The sequence below is a fragment of the Cupressus sempervirens genome, chromosome 2, assembly GCF_028749045.1.
Source record: "Cupressus sempervirens isolate cs-2001-9-10 chromosome 2, ASM2874904v1, whole genome shotgun sequence".
NCBI classification, from domain to species: domain Eukaryota; kingdom Viridiplantae; phylum Streptophyta; class Pinopsida; order Cupressales; family Cupressaceae; genus Cupressus; species Cupressus sempervirens.
In genome coordinates, this window is record NC_143119.1 from 25,164,810 (window position 1) to 25,191,648 (window position 26,839).

Genomic DNA, 26,839 nt, shown 5'->3' on the forward strand with positions numbered 1-26,839 from the left:
GGGAGGTGCACAACTCTTCCATATTGAGGTTTTCAAAGTTACCTCCATGGTCTGTGAAAATGGTAGTAGGGTTATTGAAGTGCCATATAATTTGATAGATGATGAATTTTGATACTTGAACTCATGTGGCAGTGGAAAGTGGGACTACTTCTACCCACTTGGTGAAATAATCTATTGCAATGATTATCCATTTGTGGCCTTTTGAAGATAGAGGTGCAATAACACCAGCAAGGTCAAACCCCCAACTTGCAAACAATCATGGTGGTGTGATGGCTTGACGATTTTGAGCTGGATCTAATATTAAATTTGCATGTTGCTGACAAGGTAGACACCTTTTGACAAAGTTACAAGCATCATGTTCTAGAGTAGGCCAATAATATCCAACTCTGAGTATTTGTTTAGCTAGGATTATATCGCTTGTGTGAGCACCATAAAGTTCTTCCTATACCTCTTTGAGAGCTATTGTGACCTTATTTTGGTCTAAACACCAAGAGAGAGTACCATGATAGTGTAGTGGGATGCTTTGCGAATGAGGTTTTGGTGTTGGGTTCTTGTGAGATGAGGATATATGATACCATTTTGTACATAAGCATGAGTTTCATGGTACCATGATTATTTGGGACCAACCAAGACGCATACCCATGGTGATTCATCCACTAATACATTATAGGTCAATTTTTGACCTTTTATTTCAATCAAGCCCTTAATTGGCTTGTCGAATACCATTTTCTTTGTTGTTATGCCCAAGTTGGTTGAAAGATTGACCAAATTAATTTCTCCCAATTTGTTTGAAATTTTGACGAAGTCGAGTTCAAATAACAAAAAAAAAAGAAGAAAAAAGTTAGTTTGTTATTTCACTATTGGAGGAGGTCTGGATGCGGTCTGTGTGCGCTGCAAGAGCTATTTGAGGCAAGATTAGTTATTATTTGAATAGAGGTTTTAATGAATGTAATATCTAGATTTAAACTTCATCATCCATATATATACACAGAGCCATTGAGATAGAGAATCACTCAAAGTTTGAATAAGGGTAGAAACCCTCTAAATGTGAAAATAATATGAATAGAGAATCACCATTGAAATGGAATGCTACATCGGATAGATAAAAGGACTATCCTTACATCTTAAGGTTGTATAAGAAAGGTAAATAATATTTGTCCATAATCACTAAAATTATTAGACTGCCACAAGGAATAAGAGCAGTGATATCTTTATTGTAGATTGTCAATTCATATGTATGCTCTTCAAATTACTAATGTATCATATCAGATTAACAAAAACTACTAAATATAATAATATTCATCCAAGGTAATCGATATTAGTTTCAGACAATACTCGAAATGGAAGATCGAAGGCTTGGTCTTACTTAGTCAAGGAAGTCAATCAATTATAGGATCAAATGTTAGTAAATAGGAATTAAGATTGTCGATTTCATAATTGTTACTGCACTAGGCATCTTACTTGACAAAAGAGAACTACAAAGAAGTATCTTAGTGAGAGCATCAAGGGTTCTAGACATAGGAAGTTGTTAAATGCTAAGGGGAGTATACATGATAATTCCAATTAATATATAGATCATAGGACCACTTCCATTTCCCTATTATTACATAAGAAAATATTCCCATACCAATTGTAGACCTCTATTAGCACTCTTCTTTAGATTCAAAAGACTTCCATGGATCTTCTCTGTAACAAAACTAGGGTATTCATATACTATGAAAAAATTAGTGTTGAATTTGAATTGCCAAATACATGTAGTCTTGTGGAATGCTATGCCCTATGTGTCTTCCCAACAATTAACCCAAAGAGAAATAAGTAGCTTGCAAATATTTAGGAAAGCCCTCCAAAAGGAAAGACTCCCAAGTGAGATCTCCAAAATCAAATTTCATTGACCCTTCATTAGACAAATGAGTGGGAAGAAACATATCCCTTACTATATTTCTAGGTTTTACTTATTGTTCTTGAAATTTTTTCAAGTCCATTTCTTCTAAGACTCAAGATAGCTCAATAGTATCAAACTCTTCTCTAATTTCCTCTATACTCAATATAAAAAAAACTTCCCGTTTAATATCCCTAATAATCATAGCCATTAAAACATATCTATCTACAAGGGCTAGAAGTAGGTCCACATCTAAATATACATTTGGAACAAAATGCTTTCACAGATTGAATTTCCATGCATTATATTGAGGGATACACAAATTTTATTCACCATACCATTTCTGAAATAGTCCCAACCTTGAGATTGAGAGCCTAACATCTTCCACATTCCAAAATTTATCCCATAACCCTTCAACAATTTGTCTACCCGCTAATAACTTTGCACATGTTGATTTTTTATTGGTAAGGGATTTCAATTTGCCTATAAAATCATCATAGATATTCCTTTCTAGATAAATAATGTTACTAGAATTCTTTCTAGCAAGTGATGCCTTTGAAACTAAGGCTTGAACTATAAACTATGAAATTAGGTCTCTACTACTACAAACCCTCAAATTACATAGTAATATCACAGTTTTTCTTTTCACCCAACTACACAAGTAACTTTGAGTACACGACTGACTAGAGAACTCTCAATACATACCCGAGCAGTTAGTTTGTTTGTTATAAATTCAAATTTTGTTATACATTCAAATGACAAAATTAGTATAATAATTTAATTTTTAAATTATAAAAATAAAAGTACTAGAAACTCAAAAAAATATCATAGCTTCTTGTTAATTGTCTATTATGTGCACAATATTGAACACATTGTATTTCAAAATGATTATGTAGCAACTTCGAAATATTATAATACTTGGGAATATTGTAATACATTTTAGTTGTTTAATGCCATAAAAACCTCATGTCTAATAAGAAGGTGAACAACAACAAAAAATAAATAAATAAAATCTCTCCAATCAATCTTTTTCACTATGTCAGTGCTTGTATATAGGGTTATCATAACACTGTTAAGAAAAACTTTTAGTTCATATAAAAAATGATCTCCTTAAGATTTCCATCCTTATTGGAATTAATTTTTGAAAAACGTTACATTAATTATATTAAAATAATTTTTGAAAAAAGTTTGCATTAATTATATTAAAAGATTTTTTGGAAAAAGTTTGGATTAATTATATTAAAGATACTTCTACTACTTGCATAAAGTTGCGCCCACTTAAAAAAGAAAGCCATCAAGTTAATGATGCAGTTGAAGAGAGTAGGAGTGTTCTTAGGTTCCATAGCTTTTCACATGATTGTACTTTATATGTGTGTGTGTGTGAGATCACATCTTAGTCCTAGGATAGAGTAGGTGTGTTTATAGGCAACTATAATATGGTGTGGCCTTATAACTTATTCAATGCCCCAAAATGGGCTAGAGAGAGAGCTCTACACCTTTGCACAACCTTACAACAAAACATCACACTAGACACTCCAAAGATTACAACTAGGTTCTTTTGTCTTACACAACCAAATGCTTGGGTATTACTTGAAATGGGAACCTTGATGTTGAAAGGGGAATGGAAAGGTTCCTAAACATCTATTGGTCTCCAAATGATGGGTTACAATAGCCCATCTTATGCCCAAGAGCTCAAACAACAATTCTGACTTTTAGGCCTAGTAGCCCCTATTAGCCCTACAAATGATGAAATTGGGACTTGGTTTGAAACTTCTCCAAAGGACTTGGTGAAAAAAGTGGATATTCACACACCCTTTTGGAAGTTGTTTCAAAATCCAAGGTTTCAAACTCCCAATGAATCAGGTGATCACCAAACCCTAAGTGCAACAAATAGTCCAAATAGGCCTAATTGGTTGAGTTTGTGAAGGAAGTCCACACTAGTCTATTTTCCAGGCTTAATCACCACTTGAGATACTTGGAGGGATCTAGAAGAGATCATAATGCACCATCAAACATGATTTATCCATCCCCAAAGTTCCTCTTAACACTTCAATCTCTGTTGTCCTAAACCAAACACATAAAGATGTTTGGCCCAAGGTTGGGTTGCAAAAATAGGAAACTCAATCCCCATCTCCCATCCTTCTAGAATTGTATAGTACACCAACCTAACTTGCATTTTCCTGAGTGGCATGAAGTTCCCACAGTGGAAAAGCAAGTTAGGGCATTTTTGCCAAAAACTGCCAATGAAACAAGGGTTTTGGTGCACTCAAGAAAGATGTTTGAATATATTTTGACTCAGACCACTTCAACCCTTTAAACCAATTGCAATGTCTTCCTAGAACATACTAGATGCTGGTCTAGACATTCATTTGCTTCTGTCAATCCGTACCAGTCCGTACACACATATGTTGCAACACAATTACATATAATTTTTTTAAAAATATAATGTTGCAAACAATTTTGTTTAATCAAATCATACATGCAAAACTGACGTTATTAAGAAAAAAAGACAGGGTGTGGAATTCAATGTAGAGCCCACAAATAAAGACAATTTTTTTTCTTAAAGCAAGGCTATAAATTCGTGGTTGCACGCCTACGCCAAGTATCTGAAAGCCATATCAAAGAATTTGGTGCATGAGATTAAACATAGGTAAATTGGTCAAATTAAAATTAAATCACATTGAATAGTTGAGAAATTTCATGTTTGGTATTAATTTTGAACATAATTATTTTTGTTTTATATATCAAATCATTATAACAATACACATAATATTTAACTGCAGCCTTCAAATTCTCTCATAGAACCTGTGCATGATGAAGTTGATGATGTGCATCATAGTGGTGGAGGTATTACTTTGCTATTGGAAATTAATTACATAATTATTAATAGAATTTAACATCTTCAATTGCAATTTGTTGTTTAACTTTTTTTTGAATATTTTAGAGCATGTTGAACATCATGGTGAATGAGTGGAGCATGTTTGAAGTGTTCAACATGTTGAGGTGGCAGCCAATCAAAATGTTATTGCACATGATGTGGCATTGTCAGGAAAGAAAAATGCATGTTATGTTCTACTAGTTAATGAAATACTTGTGAAATACTTGGACTATAGCCGCCTTGAGGGGTGACAAACAATATGCCCACTCTGAAACCATGGGATGTATAAGATCAATCAAAGTAAAGCTTCCATAATGGTTGTTCCTCTATCATGTAGAGATGTTCCATTTGGAAACTCCATAATGAGAGGGTGATCAACGACTAAGGGCACATCAGCCAAATGATCTGCAATAGCTTATCCTTTGATGGCATTTCTATTGGCGTATTGGATGTGAAATTCGCTAAGTATGACCCATTTGGCCAAGCGGCCTGTAAGTACTGTGCATGATAACATGCATTTCAAAGGATCAATTTTGGAGATAAGTTGCACAATATGACTCAACATGTAATGACAGAGCTTCTAAGTGGTGAAAACCACAGCTAAACAAGCCGTTTCCATAGGTGTGTAATTAATCTCATAACAAACTAGAGTGTGACTAATGTAGTAAATAAATCTTTCTTTTCCTTTGTCATCAAGTTGTGCTAGAATCACACCTAGTGTTCTTAGGGTAGCTATTATGTACAATATTAATGGTGTCCCAGGAATTGGGGGAACAAGGATAGGTGGGTTAGCCAAGTATTGCTTGATTTTTTCAAAGCTGCATTGGCAAATAGGATCCCATCTGAAATTTTGATCCTTTTTGAGTAGATGTTGACACTTATCTGCTAGCTGTGAGATGAATCTTCTAACTGATTATAACTTGCCTTGAAGGGAGCGAAGCTGTCACAGTGTCTTGAGAGGGGACATATCCATGATGGCTTTGATCTTCTGAGGGTCAATTTCAATACCGCGCCTAGATACGATAAAGGCTAGGAGCTTGCAGAGCTTGCTAAGCTTGCTAGATGTAACACCAAAGACACATTTCTTCGGGTTGAGCATGAGACAACACTTGGCCAGCTAATCAAACACCTCCTCAAGATGAGATAAGTGATCGAGGGAATTGAGAGATTTGACTAAGATGTCATCGACATAATCTTCAAGAATTATATAGATGAGATCATAGAAAATGACCATCATAGCTCGCTGATAGTTTGCCCCAGTGATCTTTAACCCAAACAGCGTCATGTTGGAACAAAAGGTTCCCCAAGGGGTGGTAAATGTTGTCTTATGTTGATATGCTTTTGCTATCTAAATTTGATTGTACTTGGAGAAACCATCCATGAGAGATAAGAGCTCATGGCCTGAGGTGAGATCGACAATCCTGTCTATATTTGGTAAAGGGATATCATCTTTAGGACAGGCCTTGTTGAGGTCTCTGAAATCTGTGCAAATCTTGATATCACCAGAGGGCTTGGTGATAGGTACCATGTTAAAGATCCAATCTGAATAATCAATTGGGTGAATGATCTTCACATCTAGCATCTTTTCTAACTCTGCTTTAACCAATAGAGCAACTTTGGGATGCATCTTTCAAAGTTTTTGCTTGACTGGTTTGACCTTTGGGTCTATGACCAAATGATGTACCACTAACTTAGGATCTAATCTTGGCATGCCTTGATAAGACCATGCAAAGCGACCAATATTTTTCTGGAACACCTCAATGAGAAGGTCCGCTTGTTCTGATGGCAAAGATGTTGCAATGTATGTGATCCTTGGTATCTCTGTTACACTGATGTTGACCGATTTGGTGTCCTCTGTCTAGATTGATGATACTGCAGGCATGTGATCTTGCGAGGGAAGGATGAAATCTCCATCCTCAAGTACCTCAAAAAGGTTTTCACCGTCAAATACATCCTTTATTTGCATTTCATTTTTTGAATGATTTGATGGTGCTTTAGAAGAGTTTTCACCAGTGGGTACTTTTTCTTTGCTTTTTGCTTTTTTCTTTTTGTTTTCTTTCTTTTGATCATTTTTGCAACTGGAGATTTCCTCCTCCCCAAAGTAACCATTTGGGTCGAACTTGTAGACATAAGCTGATTGTAGAGGTGGTTTTTTTCTGTGGCATCTTAGCTTCCATGAATCTGAGGAGTGCATGCTCCATAGAGAACTTGTTAACATGGAAAATGCTTGGTTGGTCCCAAACAACGAGTTCAGGATGAATGAGGGGTTGGTCAATGAGGTTAATGGATAGTTGACATAGCACAAAGGATCCTAAGATAAACTCATCAAAGAAACTATCATCATAGGATTTCTTTTCGACTTCCCCAAGGATGTCTATGACCTCAACAATTGGGATGTCAGATGTTTTGAAGGACAATGTGCATGATGTAAAGAGATGGCCTATCGGGTTTCAAAATACTATGACATTGATATCAGTAGGGATGCGTGACTCATGAAGAGCACTGCCAAGGATTTCTTTGTAAGTGGACTAGTGTGCAAAAGATCTAGAATAGAGATTTGAGTTGGCATATTCCTAAGGTGCTCCAAGATATTATACTATGGTCCTAATGGGGTAGGTGCAAATGGTCTGACTATGTTGAGTCGAGTCCTTCTTGTAGTAATTGCACATTGGTTATCTAGGCCTTTGATATTTATCACATTTATAGAAGGTTTTATTTGAGATATGCAACCAATCAAATTACCATAGTCTAGGTATGTTGTCGTATAGTTTTGTGTTTTTATCACAATTATTGCATTGTTTGGTTTGAACATTGTTTGGTTTGTTGGTGGTGAGATTGTTTACAGTGTCTTTGCTTGTGTTTTTGTTGTGTGGGGGAAATGTGTTTTGGTAGATCAATAACCTTGCATTTGAGAGGCTTGTGCTCCCACTGCGATTTCCTTTCGATAGATGAGATCTTGCACATAGTCTTTGAGTTGCATACACTTGAGGGCAGGATGACCTTTAACACGGTGAAATTTGTAGAACTCATTTTCTCTATACGAAGGTGCCCTTGATTGATTGTGATATAATGGTTGAATCTGTGGATATCGAATAAGGTTGTCTTTGGCCAATTTTTCAGAAACAACATCAAGGGATTCACCCAAAGGGGTGTATATTCGGGGTTGTCTTTGGACGCATGGTCTTGGTCTAGCTAAGATGGTAATGGCGTTGGTTTGATTTTGAAGATTGGGTGCTAGGGTATTATTTTGATTTTTTTTGTAACAGAGGTTGTTGATAGGATTGTTGGTATGTACTATGTTGATAGGTTGGTTGTTATTGTTGATAGGATTGCTGTTGATAAAGTGTGTTTCGTGTGTCAAATGCTACTCCAACTATATGAACGTGTCGGGTGTCTATGGCTCCATTAGTAACTATGTTTTTGTTTTTGTTCCAATATTGTGATTTGTCGTTGTATTGTCCTCATTCTTGGGTGGTTTCTTTGTAAATTTTGATGACACCATCTTTGATAAGTCTCTGCTCAAGGCCCATGTTGTTCTCTTTGATATCCTTGTATGTTTGGAAGCAATTCATAACCATGTGATGCACACGACTAGGATGTGTGTTGTTAATGAATATTATAACGAGATGACGTTTTAGGATGGTACAAGAGATCAATGTGGTGAGAGTTTGTCATCTTTGCAAGTAATCAACAAGGCTTTCTCCTGCTTTTTGTTTGGCATGAACTAAGTCAACTATGGATAACTTAGCCTCAACTAGGTGACTGTACTAGGCTACAAAGGCTTCTGATAGTTCAACAAAAAGTTTTAATGCTGCCATAGGGAATCTAATAGAACCATTCAAGAGAAGGCTCCTCTAAGCTTTTAGGAAAGAGGCGCATGAGAAACACATCACTATAAGCTACTTCTTGGTAGTGCATAAAGAAATCGTGGACATGTCTGACTAGATCTCCTTTGCCCCCGAATTTATCAAATTTAGGGACCTCAAAGTGTTTGGGAAATGGAGTCATTGTTATTGCTCTATCAAATGGATATTAACAGATGAGTTCAAATTTGAAAGTCTTGGATTTTATTCCATCTTTGAGTGCTTTTGGAGCATTCTTCATCTCTTCTCACTCAAGGTTGACAGGTGTTAATGCTAGTGCCCCCAACCTCAGTGCCCTTGGTGCAAGGTATGTTTTAGATTGGGCGGGTGAATATGGATAGCTCTAGTTGGGGTATCGTGGTAGGAAAAATGGGGATTGAACTACGATTTGGATGATATTGATTGGTTGCAGGGGTGGCAATTGAATACACTACTACATTTGTTGGGTAAATTGTTGATATTGTAGTTGCTTCCGAGGTGGATAGGTACAGGATTGTTGCCCAACTGGATAATTATATATTGGTGCTTGGATATACTATTGTTGTGGTGGTTGTTGCTGGAGAGGTGGTGGTGGAAATATTGGGGCTATGTTTTCAGATTGTACATTCTACCTAACATATGTTGGTTGCACTCCTACTTGAAAAGGCAACTGGGTGGTGGTGGGTGCTAAATAGTTGGTGGACAGAATCATCCCTATTGTTGGTGGTTGTTATTGTGGGATTGTTTGGCTACTTCCTAAGGGTGGCATAGAAAAATAGGTGGTGATGGGTGGTAATTGATTGATTGGTGGTGGTAGGGGTTGATGTGCTTGGAGAGTTGGCATGAATGAAGTATTAAAAGGGAAGCTTGTGGTTGGCTCATGTGATTGTCCAAAATTCCAAGGACCTAGTAGGAATAGAGTGATGGTATTTGGCATAGATGTAAATGGATTAGAGGTGACGAAAGGTGGGTTGGTAGTTCCTATTGGTGGCATTCCTATAGTAAATTGTGATGCTAATTGGGCGTTGGGTTGAAATGTGTTGGATGCACTACTAGTGGGTATGGATGAGATGGAAGCAACACTTTGGGAGATGGAAGGCTCTGTGATACTGAAGGGAATGGATGCAAATTGTGAAGTAGTGGTAGTACTAGTGCCGAAAGCAGTAGGTTGCTCAGGTGTTGTGTGGATTAGTGATTGTGCGATATTGGGTTGATTTTTTTGTGAAATAGGAGCACCAAGTTGAGTTAATGGTATTTTTGGATCCATGGGTTCTGGTTGCATCGTTTGATGTCCACTTTCTAGGATGAAAAATAAATCATTTGGATCAAATGGACCAATGGGGAGTGGCAACCTACCAAATAGGGGATGAGCAAGATTAGATATATCTAAAGGTGGTGGTCTCTCAAAATCAAACACACCAACATTGTCTCTTAGGAAATTTGACATAATGGTTTCTCTATTCTGATCTATGATAACGTTAACAATAGTTCCATGTCTTGGTTGGTTCATGAAAGCATCTATGTCTAGTGAAGGACCTAACTCTTTGGATTTTGTGGTGGTGGATCATGTGTGATTACATGTACCATTGGGTATGGATGTGCGCTAGCTAAACTATAGCTAATAATAGTATCCATGTCTTTCTTCTTCTATTTGTTCTTATCGAAATGCGTGGTAGGTGGTATGAAAGGATGATGTTCCTAAGGATGAAATGCAAGATGTTTAGGACAATGAGCTCAAGAAGACGTGGGTGGATGGTTTTGCTAAATATCCTTAAGGATATAACTATGATGGTGGGATTTTCTAGGATGCACAAAGATGTATAATAGATGCATGGGAAGGATCCTGACTTTAATGATATGGTGTCTAGAAAGCCTAAGGATAAGTGATATGATGTCAAAGTAAAAGAGAGGATGTTTTCCCTATGTGTAAGCTTGAGATATGATAGTGATGTCACTTCTAAGGTAGCCTTGTGACTTTTTGGAAGACAAGAGATGATCAAGTGTGGAGCCCAACCTTTTGCTCAAGGTGATGAGGGACACAAATGACAAAGATAGATTACCCTAAACAATGTTTAGTTTAAGGGATAATCAAGACAGTGTGATGGATATAGGATGTAGGGTAGACAATTCTTAACAAAGTGACACCGAATGCTTAAGTATGTTGGAGATGATGGAGAATTTTGGATTTATGATTTTTGAGTTGGATGGGGCTAGATTTTGAAAACATGCCCTAAAGATGATAAATCTAAAAATGCCTAAGTAGGATGAGCACCTATATTAAAACTTAAATCTATGATACGATAAGTGCAAAGTGTATGTCGAAGAAGAGGAACCTAATCAAAGTGGGTATAGCTAGTATAGTTGATAAGGCTTTGATTGACTCCACATCTTAAGGTTAAGTTCTAAACTTCGTGATCCCACTCGATTTGTGGAGAAACTTCAACACCTGCTTTCTCAATTTGATCTAATTTAGCAAATCTTGGATTCAGTGTGCATTACTTGCTTTCTGCTTCTAAATCTCTTTAAAAAATTGTTTGCAAAAGCTTGACCTTTTTGAACTTTGGTTTCGGTTGGTCTAACATGAGATATTCTTACTAAGTTTATCACAACCATGGGTTAAGGTAGTGACTACGCTAAGTATACCTTTTACTTTAGGTTGGACTGTTAGTTTGTGGTGACTGATTAGGGAAGTACTATAGATACCTAATAATTCTAAAAACAATTTTGGGCTATGGCCAACATATGGCTGACATGTTGTAACACTAAAATGGCATAAATACTTGTATAAAAGGGCTTAGGGTTAGGTATCTTTCATAATGTGTGTGATGCAAAAATTGCTTCTTTCAGTTGTATTGAGCTGTAAGGGATTACAAATTGTAATCAGGTTGTAATCACTGGATCATAAAAATATTGGGCTTGTAGTTTGGTGGACGTAGCCCAGGGATTGGGTGAACCACGTTAAATATTGGTGTCTTGTGTTCTCTTCTATGCGATTTAATATGTTTTGATATTGTTTAGATTTGCATGTAATTGTTATTTTTGTTTGTGGTTTAATCCTAACATGGACAACATTGATATTTTGGATAACAAAACAGGTCTAGCTAGATAAGAAATGGTGTTACCAAAGGATGATGTAATGGTTTTTAGTTTAAAGATAAAGGGGTAAAGTAGAACAAACTAGACTTAGGGTTATTGTGAACAGACTTGATAACAACCTTTTTGAGATGGGAAGGACAAGTTTCTCTTGATAATAGATGCTTTTAAGTAGATATGTAGTGATTTTTATCAAAGGATGGCACAACGGATTTCATTTTGAAAGAGATGAAATAAAAAAAACTAGAATAGACTTGCTAACAACTATTTTGACACAACAAAGATAGTACTCTTTCGATAACTGGACATGGTGTATTCTGAGCAGACAATCTGTCAAAGGATAAATGAACTATGAGAGAGATAAACATATGATCTCTTTAGAAAAAGAATTTGATAGTAACCAATGTGTATGTTTAACAAATGTTTTTCATGAGGTCATTTGCGCAAATATGACAATTCAAGCACACTTTTTATCCCTAGGGTCAATTTGGTTTCAATTTGTTACTCATTAGGCCTATTGGGAGGAGCCCATCTTGATGTTTTCAAGATCTAGAGCGATATTTCTCTCTAATCGAAGAGTTGAGTCGATCAAAAAACTTACACATCAATGATCCTTCAGGGTATGACAAATAGAAGCCCCCCTTTTGCGGGGACAATGACTCTTGGAGATGAAACCCAAGTAGCCTTATGCCTCTACCAGAGAAAAAGTATATGTCTAGTAACTTCAAAGAAGCCTTATATTCTCTTGCACCATGAGTAACACACCAAGGATAAAAGAATAGCTACTAAGTTGGTTCACAATAAGATCTATGGAGTTAGTCACTCAATTGTTACGTATGTGATCCACTTAAGAATCTATTTCAGACATGCTGAAATCGTCAGAAAGGTTTCCCACCTCAGGCTACCCCAAGAAACACACTACCCAAACTTGTCTGATGGAGCAAGAAGGTTTACCCTTCCTCTCATTTATATATCACTAGAGTATTTTACTGGTTTAAGCGTCTATCCAAAAGGGATGCTCTTCCCAAAGGATGATGAACTCGCTAGAAGCACTCTTAGACTGTTGCAAATGATCTTGCTAATAACTTTTAGTACATGCATTGAGTATTTAAATGGTTCTAGTTTGCAAAGAAGTCAAAAATGTGCTAAAAGGCACAATCTCAATACACACAAGGCACTTGATTCATTCTATTTTTGAAGCTTTTAATGTGTCATTAGCTACTTGAAAACACTCATGATTAACATGAAAGGTTTATTCCAACTTAACAACGATGGTCAACATAGTAAATTGAGTCGACATAATAAATCGTTCACGTGAAAGCTTTGAAAAGGATGGGAATAAGAGCAATTTGTTCTTTGAGGCATTCAAGCTTGTGTGAATTTGTTTTAAGAACTAAACCTAAAGTGTTTGATCCACAATGTTTATTTAACACTAAAACCAAATGTTCATCACATTCATTCTTTTGAATACTTGGCATTCAAGATTTGTTTGCTACTTAGTCATTCATTCCATTTGAAAGTGTGTTAATTCATCTTTAGGGCATTCAAGATTGAATTTGATAATCACAAAAACTAAAGTAAACCTGCAAGAAAACAATTAAGGGACCCATTAGAAAACAATATCCACATGTTGTTCCTTCTACAAGAACTCAACATAAAAGATTAAAAAATATTTGTGAACCCACAGGAATCAACCTGTGATCTAACAACACGAAGATGTAGCTAAATTGAGTGCGTTCGTGGTACATAGACTATGAAAATAGAGAAAATTGTGGGCCGCAAAAGAAATACTTATAAAGTGAACCCGCAACAGATCGAGCTCACTGATTTGGTAGAATTTCTCGTTGACTGGATTAACTACAGGTTTGATGGAAACAGATTCAATAAGCTTTTCCAAGATTGACTTTTTGACAAAGCAATCCCATAGGTATTGTAAGCGGACCCGCTAACAATGACAAGCAATCCCGCATAGAGATTGGAGGGTAGGAATGAAGAAGGGATTTTAAATGGCCACATGAGAGGTAAGTTTTGTGGTGAACTTGATCTTGCATTCATGGGGCTGCATTCCCCCAAAATTCTTCTTGCAAACTCGCAACTATGGGTTTGCGAAAATGAAATATTTTTTCAGTTTAGCTAGTAGGAGATGGATGATATGAATGGGAGTGCATTGCCTGTATTGGGATTAAAAAACTTGCAAACAAAGTTAAAAGCCTAACACATAACAATAGTAAGCACAATACATGAGTTTGGATAATTAGCAAACGTAAGTGCAAAAAAGATTAAAAGTGACACAAATGCAAGGTTCCACCAAGCGTGCCAAAATGTAGTGATTTGAAATTAGTGTGTAAAGAACATTAAAATTAATCTAACATTCACAAACTAAAGAAACACCAATATGTATCATAAGACAAAGGAAATACTGTAGATGAATGCAAACTAAGTATGGTGAGCTCCCCAAGTGTGACCTTGATGTTTCGATGTGTCCAAATGATGGTGGATGTGTGCTCAAGCTTGCTTCAAGTTTCAAATAATGAGTTATAGTTGATCATGAGGGTGAGCGTGTGGTTTTAACAATGAGAGCATGGAGGGATTTTGCCATTATATATGGTATTTTAGTAGTTTTTAGGCTCTCAAAATAGCATTATAACATTATCTTGGAAGTGTGTTATTTTGTAAGAGGGGAAGAGTCCAATATATAGTCTAAGGGGTGCTAAGATGGATGGCTAGGATGCGAGGATGGGGAAAAGATGAGGGTGGGCTAGGATGCAAGGAAGGGGAAGCACATGAATTGTGCTTCTTCAAATCCATAGCCTTGTGACAAGTGTCACAAGGGGATTGGATAGGGGAAGAGGGTCAAGATGGGTGGTCAAAGAGAGTTATGAGGGAAAAGGAGTGTGTAAGAGGGATGTAAGAGGTATTTAAAGAGCCATTAATGGTATGTAAGAGCTTTAAAGTCCTTTGATAGGAATGTAAGAGGATGCGGGAGGACATTGACTTTGGCTTGGATTAGAAAGTCTTAACCCTTGTTTAAAGTTGTGCACATGTTTAAGAGGGGGATTAGGCTTAGCTTAGGAGGGGATTAGGATGGTAAGTGACATAGCATTAATGAGGTAGTTTAATTAGCTGGCTAAGTGGGGCTAGCATGGGTGAATAGGTTGGTTTTGGATAATGATAGGGTTTAAGAATGGTTTAGGGGTTAGCAATTGATTTATTAAATGATTTATTTAATAAAAGGGGTTTTGAGATTAAATTAAATAGGTATAATGCAATTATTTAATTTAATAAAGGAATATGGATTTAATTGATAATTTGACTTTGGGTTGTCACTTGATTTTATCAATTGAACTTTAGTTAATTAATTTAATTAATAAACAAGAGGGTGTCACTTAATTAATTGAATAGAAAATATTTAATCGCTAACATCCTAGAAGATGACTAAATAAGATTACTTAGTAATGTAATTGGATTTATGTGTCTACAATGCAATGCACCTTTTCTTCTTAAGTAGCTTTAGTTAGGGGAATGACCCCCAATTTACCTCTGAGTTATTCGTGAGCATCTTTGGCTAATGGTTTTGTGAATATGTCAACAATCTATTCCTTGTATTCACATATTCTAGCTTCTCTTTTGTGTCTTGAACTAATTCTCTCAAGTAGTGATACTTGATAGCAATGTGCTTTGTCTTAGTGTACATCACTGGATTCTTTCCAATGTTAATAGCACTTGTGTTATCACAATAGATAACTACTGGATCTGTAATTTCTTCTTGCATGCCTTTCAAAAATTGTTTAATCCACATTATATTTGAATAGTTCACTACAGTTGCCACATATTTGGCTTCTACCATTGATTGGGAAATACAATTATGTTTCTTGCTTGCCCATGACACCAATCTCTTTCCTAGAAAGAATGCACCTCCGCTAGTATTTTTTCTGTCATCATTATTTCCTACCCAATCCAAGTCAATGAAAACCTTCAGTTCAAATTTATCACTTCTCTTGTAGTATAATCCAATCTTCTATACCTTTCAGATATCTCCTTGTCCTCTTTATAAGCATCATGTGGTTCTCTTTAAGATTTGCTAAAAATCTAGCAACTATCCCAACTGCCAAGGTAATATCTGGTCTGTTCTGAACAACATATTAAAATTTTCTTATCATGAACTTATATAGGGTCTAGTTCATATAAGTAGAATCATCATTCTTAAATAGCTTATGTCTTGTAGACATCGGTGTGCTCACTAGCTTTGAATCTTCCATACCAAAAGTCTTCAATATTTCCTCCAAATATGATATCATCAACAAATATCTCAAATAATAGTACTCTATTGTTCTTACAATTCTTCAAATATAGATTGTTGTTATCATTTGTCCTTTCAAAAACAATTTTCACTAAATAGTTATATAACCTTTCATACCATGCTCTTGGTGTTTGCTTCAATCCATAAAGAGCTTTGTTCAGTTTACATACCATGTTCGTCTTGTCTGGATCTACAAATCCTTCAGGTTGTTCAATGTATACTTCTTCCTTCAATATATCATTTTAAAATGCAGATTTGACATCCATTTGATATCCCTTTAAATTCTTGTAGGCTAAGTATGAAAGTAGAGTTCTAACTCCTTCAAGTCTGGCCACAGGAGAAAAAGTTTCTCCATAGTCAACTCCTTCTGCATGACCCTTGCATACCAATCTTGCTTTGTTTCTTGTTACTTCACCATTTTCATTGAGCTTGTTCCTAACAATCCAATTTGTCCCAATGACATTTTTATCTTTAGGTCTTGGCACTAAGGTCCAAGTATTGTTCTTCTCAATCCGGTCAATTTGTTCATTCATAGCTTGTATCCAATATTCATTTTTTAAAACATATTTTATTGTTTTAGGCTCAAACTCACATAATAAGCATGAGTCACCTTTGAGTTTTCTCCTTGCCATAACACTTGATTCAACATCTCCAATGATTTGATCAACTTTATGATGTCTTCTCACATATTTTGCTAATACAGGTAGCTTTCTTCTTGGCTCTTCTTCAAGTTCCTATGGAAAAACAATCTCAATCTCATTTCTTCTTTCTTGTTCTGGTTTTGGTTCTGGTTATGAATGCTCGACATTCATTGTCTAATGGTCAACATTGCCTGTGTATGACTTAGTATCTTCAGTCTGTTGCTCGACACCTAGTCTGTACTGCTCAACAATTTGCATTTGCACTCCATCATTTCATGTTTGATGGGAACTTGCAGCTTGACTTGTCTAAGCATATTGAGTGCTGGGAGCATCATCATCCACATAGATGAATGTATTATACCCTTCAAGTTCTCCATTACATGAAGCATCACCTTTTTTTGCAAACTCATCAACTCTCACATTTGCACTTTTCACAACTTTGTTACTGTTCGACTTTAAACACTTATAAGCTTTATTTTTTGTGGAATAACCTAGGAATATGTATTCATCACTCTTTGTACCAAGTTTTCCATTCCTATTATATTTCAGTAAATACCATCTATTTCCAAAGATTTTGAAATATTTAACGTTAGGAGCATAACTGTACCATAGTTCAAAAGGTGTAGCTTTGTATCTTTCTTGACTTGAACTCTATTTAGGGTATAGACAATAGTGCTAGCTGCTTCTCTCCAATATTTATGTGGCACGTCTTTCTCCATCATTAGTGTTGTTGCACAATTCATCATTGATTTGTTTCTTCATTCAACTATCCCATTTTGAGGAGAGGTCCTTAGTGCTGACACTTCAGACTCTTCCCTATTTCCTTTTCAAGTCTTGCTAAATACCACTTGAATAATTGAAAGACATCATATTTAACTTTGAGAAACATTATAGTCATCATTCTAGAGTAGTCATCCACAAATAGAATGAAATATTGATCTCCACAATAACTTTTAACGCCAATGGGTTCACATAGGTCAGTATGAACAAATTCTAAAATATCACTGGCAGTATATGCTATACTCTTAAAACTAGACTTGGTCATCTTTCCTAATTGACACTTCTTACACAAAGCATTGTGAGGCTTCTTTGGCTTAAGAAAACCTCTTACTTCTTCATCTTACTGGTATTCACATGACATAATATTTTGTGTCTTAACCAAACATCTTCTTACTGTGCAAACATAAATGTCTCTTTTGACAGGTCTTGATAGAATAAGTTACCTGGTGTCTGTTCACCAGTCCCAATTAGCTTACCATCACCATCATGTATCTTGGCCTTCATGTTGTGAAATTCAATTTTGTAGCCTAATTTGTTTATTTGTGAAACACTTAACAAATTGTAGTTAAGTCCTTCAAACCAATAAACATTTTCATATTTTATCGTTTCAGTCAGTTGAATAGTGCCTTTACCTTTTATAATACATGGGGCATTATTACCAAATTTGACACATATACCATTGTATGGAACAATATCTTAAATTTTGTTTTTATCACCAATCATTTATACAGGCTTGAAAATATCAAAGAAATTGGAGAATTTTCTGGAGATTATATCTCAATAGTTTGAAGGACGAAATCCCTTCAAGCTGGAAATCTTGATGCCATTGAAAGATATGGTCTTGAGATTCAACATGGTAGCAGTTTGAAAAAAGTAGATACGAAAAAGCAGCCCGAAAAAAGCGAAACCGAAAAAGCAGGTGGAAAAAGAAATCTATAAAAGCAGTTCAAAAAAGCGGAATTGAAAAAGCGGGTATGAAAAAGCAGGCCGAAAAAGCAGTTCGAAAAAAAGCAAAGCAGAAGGGGCAGCATAGAAGGAAATTATTTTAGCCATCTACAACCAAGTTCTTTGTTAGTATTGTTTTTAGGGTGTTATAAGCTTTTAGCTGTAAGTGTGCATTATACCAGCATTATCATTTTGTAATACATGTAAATGCCAAAGTCTTGGCCATATTTCATGAGCATTGTAATTTTCATTGCAATTAAGAAGATAATAGTTGCTGGTGTCATTTAAGCAATTTAATATCATTATTTATAAGCTAGTTAGTTTGCATACCAACTGTTTGTAAAAATGCCAGTTGGCTGTAGGTGTTCATTTCTCATGCTTAGATCATATATATGCACTGAATATTGTCAAATTTAGTAGCACACTCATGTTAGGTCATTTGTGTAGTCCATTGTAGTCTTCTAGCACAAGATTTTCATTGATGCAAATTGTAAAAAGGTCATTTGAAACTAGCTGAAATACTATATTAGTCATACGTCCCTTGCATGTGAATTGTTTGATGAAATTCCTTGAGCTTTCATCAGCATTTTTGAGGGCAGATTTGAGGAGGGTTATTACAGTGGTATCAAAGCTATAAGTCCTGCCATCCTATGGAGGTCTTATAGGGAATTTGGAACAACCAGATAGAGGGGAAAGTGTTTGACGAAATGTCAAAACACTAAAATCAAAGCATTTTTTGTTTGAGCATGCGACAGGGGCATTATAATTTTTGCAATACCAGAGCAAGACAAAATAAGACTTCAGACCTGCAGAGCAAACAGTCTAGTTCATCCGTGCAGGTGGACATAGAATCCAGTCATACAGACACAGAGGAGGTATTCTTTCATCAAGACATCAATATGGGTGACCGAGATGACAAGAATGCTCGGGATCCTAGAGAGGAAAGATTCTTACAGTTATTAGAGACCTTGGCACACAGACAACGATTAGCAAAACAGAGGGCACAGGGACAAAATCAGAGAATGGAGGTTATGATGCAGATGATGGCTCGTTAAATGGGGTTGAACGCTAACATAGGTGGAGGAAATAATCAGAATGGTAACAATCAGAATGAGAATAATCAGGATGGGACAAATAATGGAGTTGAACAAGTCGGGAACAATTTCGGTCATGCACGCAGCAAGCTAGGACAGTGAGTTCGAGGCCCATGATTCCCACATTTCCTCCTAGAGCTCCAGAGCAGCCCGTACCAGAGCCCCGGATCACTAATATACAAGACCAATTGAGGAGAGATTGGGAAGTCGGAGGTCCAAATTTTACTGCTACAATTACCTTTAGGGAGTATATGGATGTGCGGATGAAACATATGCCACGTGGACATGACAGGAACCAGAGCTATGAGCTACGGAAGAAAGTAGGGAAACTTCAGTTACCATATTATGATGGCTCGGGAAAGTCTACAGCAAGAGCTTGGGTTCAAAAGCTTAATACATACTTTCAATTGAACCCTATGCCTGAGGAAGAAGCTATTAAGTATGCAACAATTCATCTGGATGGGTTAGCACATGAGTGGTGGCATCATGGTATGGTCACTATGGGTCATGCACACATTACTTCATATGTGGAGTTTACGGAGAGACTAATTGAACGTTTTGATAGGAAGGATCCATAACTACATTTCAAGGAGTTAGCTCAGCTTAAACAATGGGGATCATTGGAAACATACATTTCAGAATTTCAAAAACTTACAGTGTTAGTAATAGATGTATCTGAACGAAGGATACTGGTTCTATTTATGGATGGGTTAGCTGATCAGTTGAGAGGGTGGATTAAAGCTCTCAACCCTCCCACTTTGCAGGAAGCCATTAAGAAAGCTCGTGACATGGATTCCTCTTCAGCTTCTAAAAATAAATTCCAAGCAAAGAGTTTCCCTTCGAGGAAAGATAAGGATAGTAAACCTTTTCGTAGAGAGGGTCGGCCACCTAAGGAGGAAAGTAAGAGGTTGGACAATGAGACACTTAATGATCTCAGGAAGAAGAAGCTTTGTTTTCATTGCAGGGAGCCTTGGGATTTGTCACATAAGTGTCCATTGAAAGCAAAAGCCAAGTAGATGGAGTACTTTTCAGCCGAAGAGTCAGTGGATGGAGATTTAGAGTAGTCATCGAAATCAGATGGAGATGATAATTCTTCACATGAGGAAGCACACAATGATAGCATGATAGATCATTTGTCTATTATACAAGAGGCCGTCACTTTCAGAGTTAGGGGAACTTTGGATGGACAAAGATTTGTGGCACTCATTGATACAAGGGCAACACATAACTTCGTTGATGAAAAGTTTGTGACACGTAGAGGGTTACATACAGAAGAGCATAGGGGATTTAAGGTAATGGTTGCCGATGGCTTCAAAATCGACTGTACCAAGAAAATCTCCAACTTGCAGCTTCGTTTGGGAGATTATGACATGGTGGGAGATTTCTTTGTTGTCAACATTGGTGATCAGGGTATGGTGCTTGGGATGAATTGGATGAAATCTCTGGAAGAGTTTACATTTAACCTCCAGAAAATGGAAATGAGGTTTGAGGCAAATGGTAAGAAGATAGTACTCAGAGGTTTGTCAGATGGGAGACTACGAGTGGTGTCACTCAAGCGGATACAGAGTTTCTTCAGACACGACCAGGTGCAGTGGACAACAGAGTTCAGAGTAATGCCCGAGGTGACAGAGCAACATAAACAGGAGTATCCCCCTGATGTACAAAAAATAATAACCAAACATACTAAGGTGTTTGGTGAGATACCTCCAGGGAGATCCCTGTATAGGGGAATCAAGCATGTTATTGAGTTAGAGGAAGGGGCTAAGCCAGTCATCATTACACCCTACCGCCATCCAAAGAGATATAAAGATGAAATAGAAAAGGCAATCAAGGAGTTGATTGACATGGGGCACATACGACAAGGCAAGAGTCCTTTCGCTTCTTCAGTAGTATTGGTGAAGAAGAAGGATGGTACAATGAGGATGTGCATTGATTATAGAGAACTAAACAAGAAGACAATCAAGAACCGATACCCTATTCCGCACATTGATGAGCTTATTGATGAATTGCACGGTGCCTGCCACCAAATACGGGTTAGAGAGGTGGATGTGGAGAAGACAACTTTTAGATGCCACTATGAACATTTTGAGTTCTTAGTCATGCCCTTTGGGTTGACTAATACCCCCGCCACTTTCCAGTCCTGTATGAATAGAGTATTCAGAGATCAGTTGAGGAAGTTTGTGTTGATTTTTTTGATGATATACTGATATACAACCGTACTTGGGAGGAACATTTGAAGCATATTGATGCAGTGCTTATTGATTTGGGATCCGGCTACCACCAAATACGGGTTAGAGAGGTGGATGTGGAGAAGACAACTTTTAGATGCCACTATGAACATTTTGAGTTCTTAGTCATGCCCTTTGGGTTGACTAATACCCCCGCCACTTTCCAGTCCTGTATGAATAGAGTATTCAGAGATCAGTTGAGGAAGTTTGTGTTGATTTTTTTGATGATATACTGATATACAACCGTACTTGGGAGGAACATTTGAAGCATATTGATGCAGTGCTCAACATTCTAGAGAGGGAGTCATTATATGCCAAGATGAGTAAATGCGAGTTCGGGATGATAGAGTTGCTCTATCTAGGGCATATTATTAGTGTAGGAAGTGTTCGGGTTGATCCAGACAAGATCAGGGCCATTCTGGATTGGCCACCGCCGAGGAACATTTCACAACTCAAGGGATTTCTTGGGCTTTGCGGGTTCTACCGCAGATTTGTGAAGGGATTTTCACAGATAGCACCACCACTTACAGATTTGACACGGAGAGACAGTTTCAAGTGGTCAGAGAAGGCTCAGGATTGTTTTGACAGGTTCAAGGAGCTGATGAGTACATGCCCTGTTTTAGCCATTCCAGATTTCACCAAGCCGTTTGAGCTGCAGTGTGATGCCTCAGGAGAGGGCGTAGGAGCTGTCCTCATGCAGGACAAACATCCCATCACATATGAGAGCAGGAAATTACGAGGTGTTGAGAGAACTTACAACATCTATGACAAAGAAATGCTAGCAATCATGCACACGCTAGCTAAGTTCATGCAACACTTAGCAGGGAGCCGATTCATAGTAAAAACAAATCAAAATAGCTTGAAACATTTCCTTGGACAGAAGGATCTCAATGACAGGCAACAAAAATGGGTGAGTAAGTTGCAGGCTTATGATTTTGACATAGTCTATGTCAAAGGGAAGAAAAATATCGTTGTAGATGCTTTATCTAGAAGGCCTCATTTGCTTGCTGTTGGGATAGTCATGGATGATTGGAGAGAGTTGATCTTGGTAGAGTATGCCAAGGATAGTTGGGCATCTAGTGTTATTGAAGGAACTATTCAGGATAGTCGATACACTGTTGTAAATGATTTGATCATCTACAAGGAAAGGATTTATTTAGTACCCGGGTCTGCTACGAAGCAGAAGATTCTGAGGGCATTTCATGATTCACCATTGGCAGGACATCCCGGATTTTTTAAGACATATCGGCAGGTGAGAGAGCGCTTCACTTGGAAAGGACTCAAAACAGAGGTGCTTCAGTTTGTTAGGGAGTGCCCAATATGTCAGCAGAACAAACAGGAACATTCCTTTCTAGGTGGTTTACTACAGCCCCTACCCATACCAGAGAAGAAGTGGGATAGCATTTCCATAGATTTCATTACAGGCCTCCCCGAGGTACAAGGTCGGGATTGTATTTTTGTTGTGGTAGACAGATTGACAAAATTTGCACATTTTTTTGCGATTTCGTCCACATATTTAGCAGTACAGACAACAGAGCTATTCTTTCGAGAGGTATTTAGATTACATGGGATGCCACAGGACATAGTCAGCGACAGGGATAGTAGGTTTATGAGCCACTTTTGGCAGGAGTTGTTCAGGTTGTGTGGAACAGAGCTAACTCCGAGTACCAGTTACCACCCCCAAACTGATGGGCAGACAGAGATAGTGAATAAATGGGTTGAGGGGTACCTTCGAAACTACATTGCAGGAGAGCAGAAGGCTTGGGTGAAGTGGCTGCATCTAGGGGAGTACTGCTATAATACCTCTTTCCATATGTCTATTCAAATGTCCCCTTTCATGGCACTGTACGGGTATGATACTCCTAATTTTTTGGATTTGTTATTTGGGGACAGTAGGGTGCCTAAGGCCAAGGATATATTGCAGGAGTGTCAGGACATTATGCAATCCTTGAAGGAAAATTTGCAAAAGGCACAAAATCAGCAAAAGCAATATGCTGATCAGCACAGGGTTGAGAGATCTTTCGAGGTAGGAGACATGGTGTACCTCATGTTACAGTCGTATAGACAGTCCTCTCTCAAGAGGAGTGGAGCAGAGAAATTGAAACCACGCTACTATGGACCATTTAAAGTAATCAGGAGAGTGGGTGAGGTAGCTTATGAGTTGGAGCTTCCTGTAGACAACAAAGTACATAACGTGTTCCATGTGTCATGCCTTAAGAAGGCATTGGGGCATAATGTGGTGCCTTCAGTAGTATTGCCACCTCTCGATGATGAGGGAAAACTTATCTTGATTCCTGAGGCTATACTTGACTCCAGGGAGAGGGTGCTTCGCAGACGGACTATCAGGGAGTACCTAGTAAAGTGGAGGAACCTACCAGTTGAGGATGCGACATGGGAGGCAGAGGAGATTATTCAGCATCCTGAGTTGAGTTGCTTGGGGACAAGCAATTTCAAGAGGGGCGGACTGTAATGTCCCCCACTTAGCCAGTTTGGAGGTATGTTGTCGTTAGCCCATTCTTGTATGGTCCCGAGGGCTAACTAGGACTTCAAAAGGGATCCTGAGGTTATTTGGCCTAGTCAAATTTAATTACAGGCCAAACAGAGTTCGTTTGTTGGGTTGTCAGGAAGACTTACTATTTTTAGTAAGCCAATAGGGGGATGCAGTGCCTTCAATTTTCAGTGATAGGATGAGATGCGTTTTGTTGGGCTCTTTCTAATGAGCTATTATATGTGGGATTTCGAGTTTATTTGGTATATTATTTTAATGTTTGAAGTTACAACGGTAAAGTGACTATTTAAATTAAATATTATAATGTTTCATAAAGTCACTTTATAAAAATCAAGAGTCCCCCTGTTGAGTACATACATGGACTTTGTAAAAAGAAAAGAAGTAATATTAAAAGTCATGTATTATCCCACATTGGCAAGATGGAAGCGTGGAGCAAGTGAGGAAGGGATTAAAAGGAAGAGGATAGCTCTCATTTATGCAGGCTTGAAAATATGAAAAAAATTGGAAAATTTTCTGGAGATTATATCTCAATAGTTTGAAGGACGAAATCCCTTCAAGTTGGAAATCTTGACGCCATTGAAAGATATGGTCTTGAGATTCAACATGGTAGCAGTCTGAAAAAAGCAGATATGAAAAAGCAACCCGAAAAAAGCAGAACTGAAAAAGCAATCCGTAAAAGCAGTACAAAAAAGCGAAAACGAAAAAGCGGGTACGAAAAAGCAGGCCGAAAAAAAGCAAAGCAAAAGGGGCAGCATAAAAGGAAATTATTTCAACCATCTACAACTAGGTTCTTTGTTAGTATTGTTTTTAGGGTGTTATAAGCTTTCAGCTGTAAGTGTGCATTATACCAGCATTATCATTTTGTAATCCATGTAAATGCCAAAGTCTTGGCCATATTTCATGAGCATTGTAATTTTCATTGCAATTAAGAAGATAATAGTTGCTGGTGTTATTTAAGCAATTTAATATCATTATTTATAAGCTAGTTAGTTTGCATACCAACTGTTTGTAAAAATGCCAGTTGGTTGTAGGTGTTCATTTCTCATGCTTAGATCATATATATGCACTGAATATTGTCACATTTAGTAGGACACTCATGTTAGATCATTTGTGTAGTCCATTGTAGTCTTCTAGCACAAGATTTTCATTGATGCAAATTGTGAAAAGGTCATTTGAAGCTAGCTGAAATACTATATTAGTCATACGTCCCTTGCATGTGAATTGTTTGATGAAATTCCTTGAGCTTTCATCAGCATTTTTGAGGGCAGATTTGAGGAGGGTTGTTATAGTTTTCACCATGCATTTTAATATGATTGTTTTCAAAATCTTGAATTTGCAAATACTAACTTCTACCAAAAACCTCATACCTTCCTCCAAAGTTAATAAAAATTGATCAAACCAAAAGCATAAGAAAGAGGATTCATTATATTATCTAACCATTATAAATATACAGGGTTTCCAGGCTGTACATGGCCATACAAGGCCTGGAAACAGTAACTTAACAAAAAAAACCAATCAAAATGAGAGATTCAAACTCACTTAATTGTTCCAAAATGTTCTCCCCTTTCTCTATTCTCTCCAATATGATTTGGTTCGACCAATACATAATATTTATACATATTTAGATAGTTAGAAACTACTTAACTAACCTTATGACCTTTCATCTTCCTTTTAACAACTTTTAATGCTTTTTTGCATTGTTTCATGCTTTACAACTTTTATGCATTTTGACAACTTTTGTGTCACTTAATAAAAAATGACTCCACAATTTGTAAAAACACCCTAGACATGTCCAAATAAAATATTTAAGACCTTCTACATGATTTCTACCATTTTCATGGCTTTTTATACAAATTTGACCTTTTGACCAATGAATAACAACTAAATGACAACTTCACAATGTTATTGCCCTTAGGCATTACAATTTATTCCATTACATGGCATACCACATCCAAACATATGAATTTACATTAAATTATTAAAATATCCTTTGGGATCATCTTCAATATCCTAATGCCTAGGTGCTCCTGCACCAGGTAGAAAGTGTGTAGTTATCAAAACTAGACATCTCAAAAGCAACAAGTCTACGAACTACACCTTCTAAGGTCAAAACGTTACCTAGTGTGCATCTCAATTCTTGAATTGCAGAGACACTCTAATGGTATAGATAGGGAGTGGAGTCCACAATACCTTGCTTATCATTGTTTCATCTTCAATTGTCCCATTTTCTCCTTGAATAACATTAACAACCTCTTTAACACTTGTGCAGTATTGTACTACATTTTTACCTTTCATCATTCATATATCATCAAATTTACCTCTCAGGCTTTCTGCTTTAGTTCTTAGTACATTGTCATCACATCCATATACGGTCTTCAATCTATCCCACATTTTCTTTGCAGTATTATAATCTTTTAGGTCATCAAACTTGTCATAGCTTAGGGTTGAGGCAATCTCCAACATTGCTTGGTTGTGATCTAACTTTTTTCTTAATTCTTCAACAGTTAGAGGAGAAGTTGTTAGCTCTACATATCCATTGCTCAGAAAATTGACAACAACATTATTGATATTGGATATGTGCAGCTTCATCAAGATCTACCATGAAGGAAAGTTCTCCTGATTCAGCTTGGGTACATCTGATTAGAATATA

The 26,839-nt window shown here is 37.0% G+C and overlaps 1 protein-coding gene across 2 annotated transcripts in view; it reads right to left on the bottom strand.

The window, feature by feature from the left end:
- The window catches only part of LOC149570898 (uncharacterized), a 387,041-nt gene that overhangs the window by 22,622 nt on the left and 337,580 nt on the right, over positions 1-26,839 (bottom strand). The window contains exon 13 of one of the 2 annotated variants that reach the window (XM_089812457.1): positions 13,176-13,275. The exons of the other annotated variant lie outside the window; for it this stretch is intronic. Within the exon in view, the coding sequence (XP_089668583.1) occupies positions 13,237-13,275 (39 nt within the window). The 3' untranslated portion in view covers positions 13,176-13,236. Of the gene's footprint in view, positions 1-13,175; positions 13,276-26,839 lie in introns of those variants that run through there. 2 annotated transcript variants of the gene reach the window in all.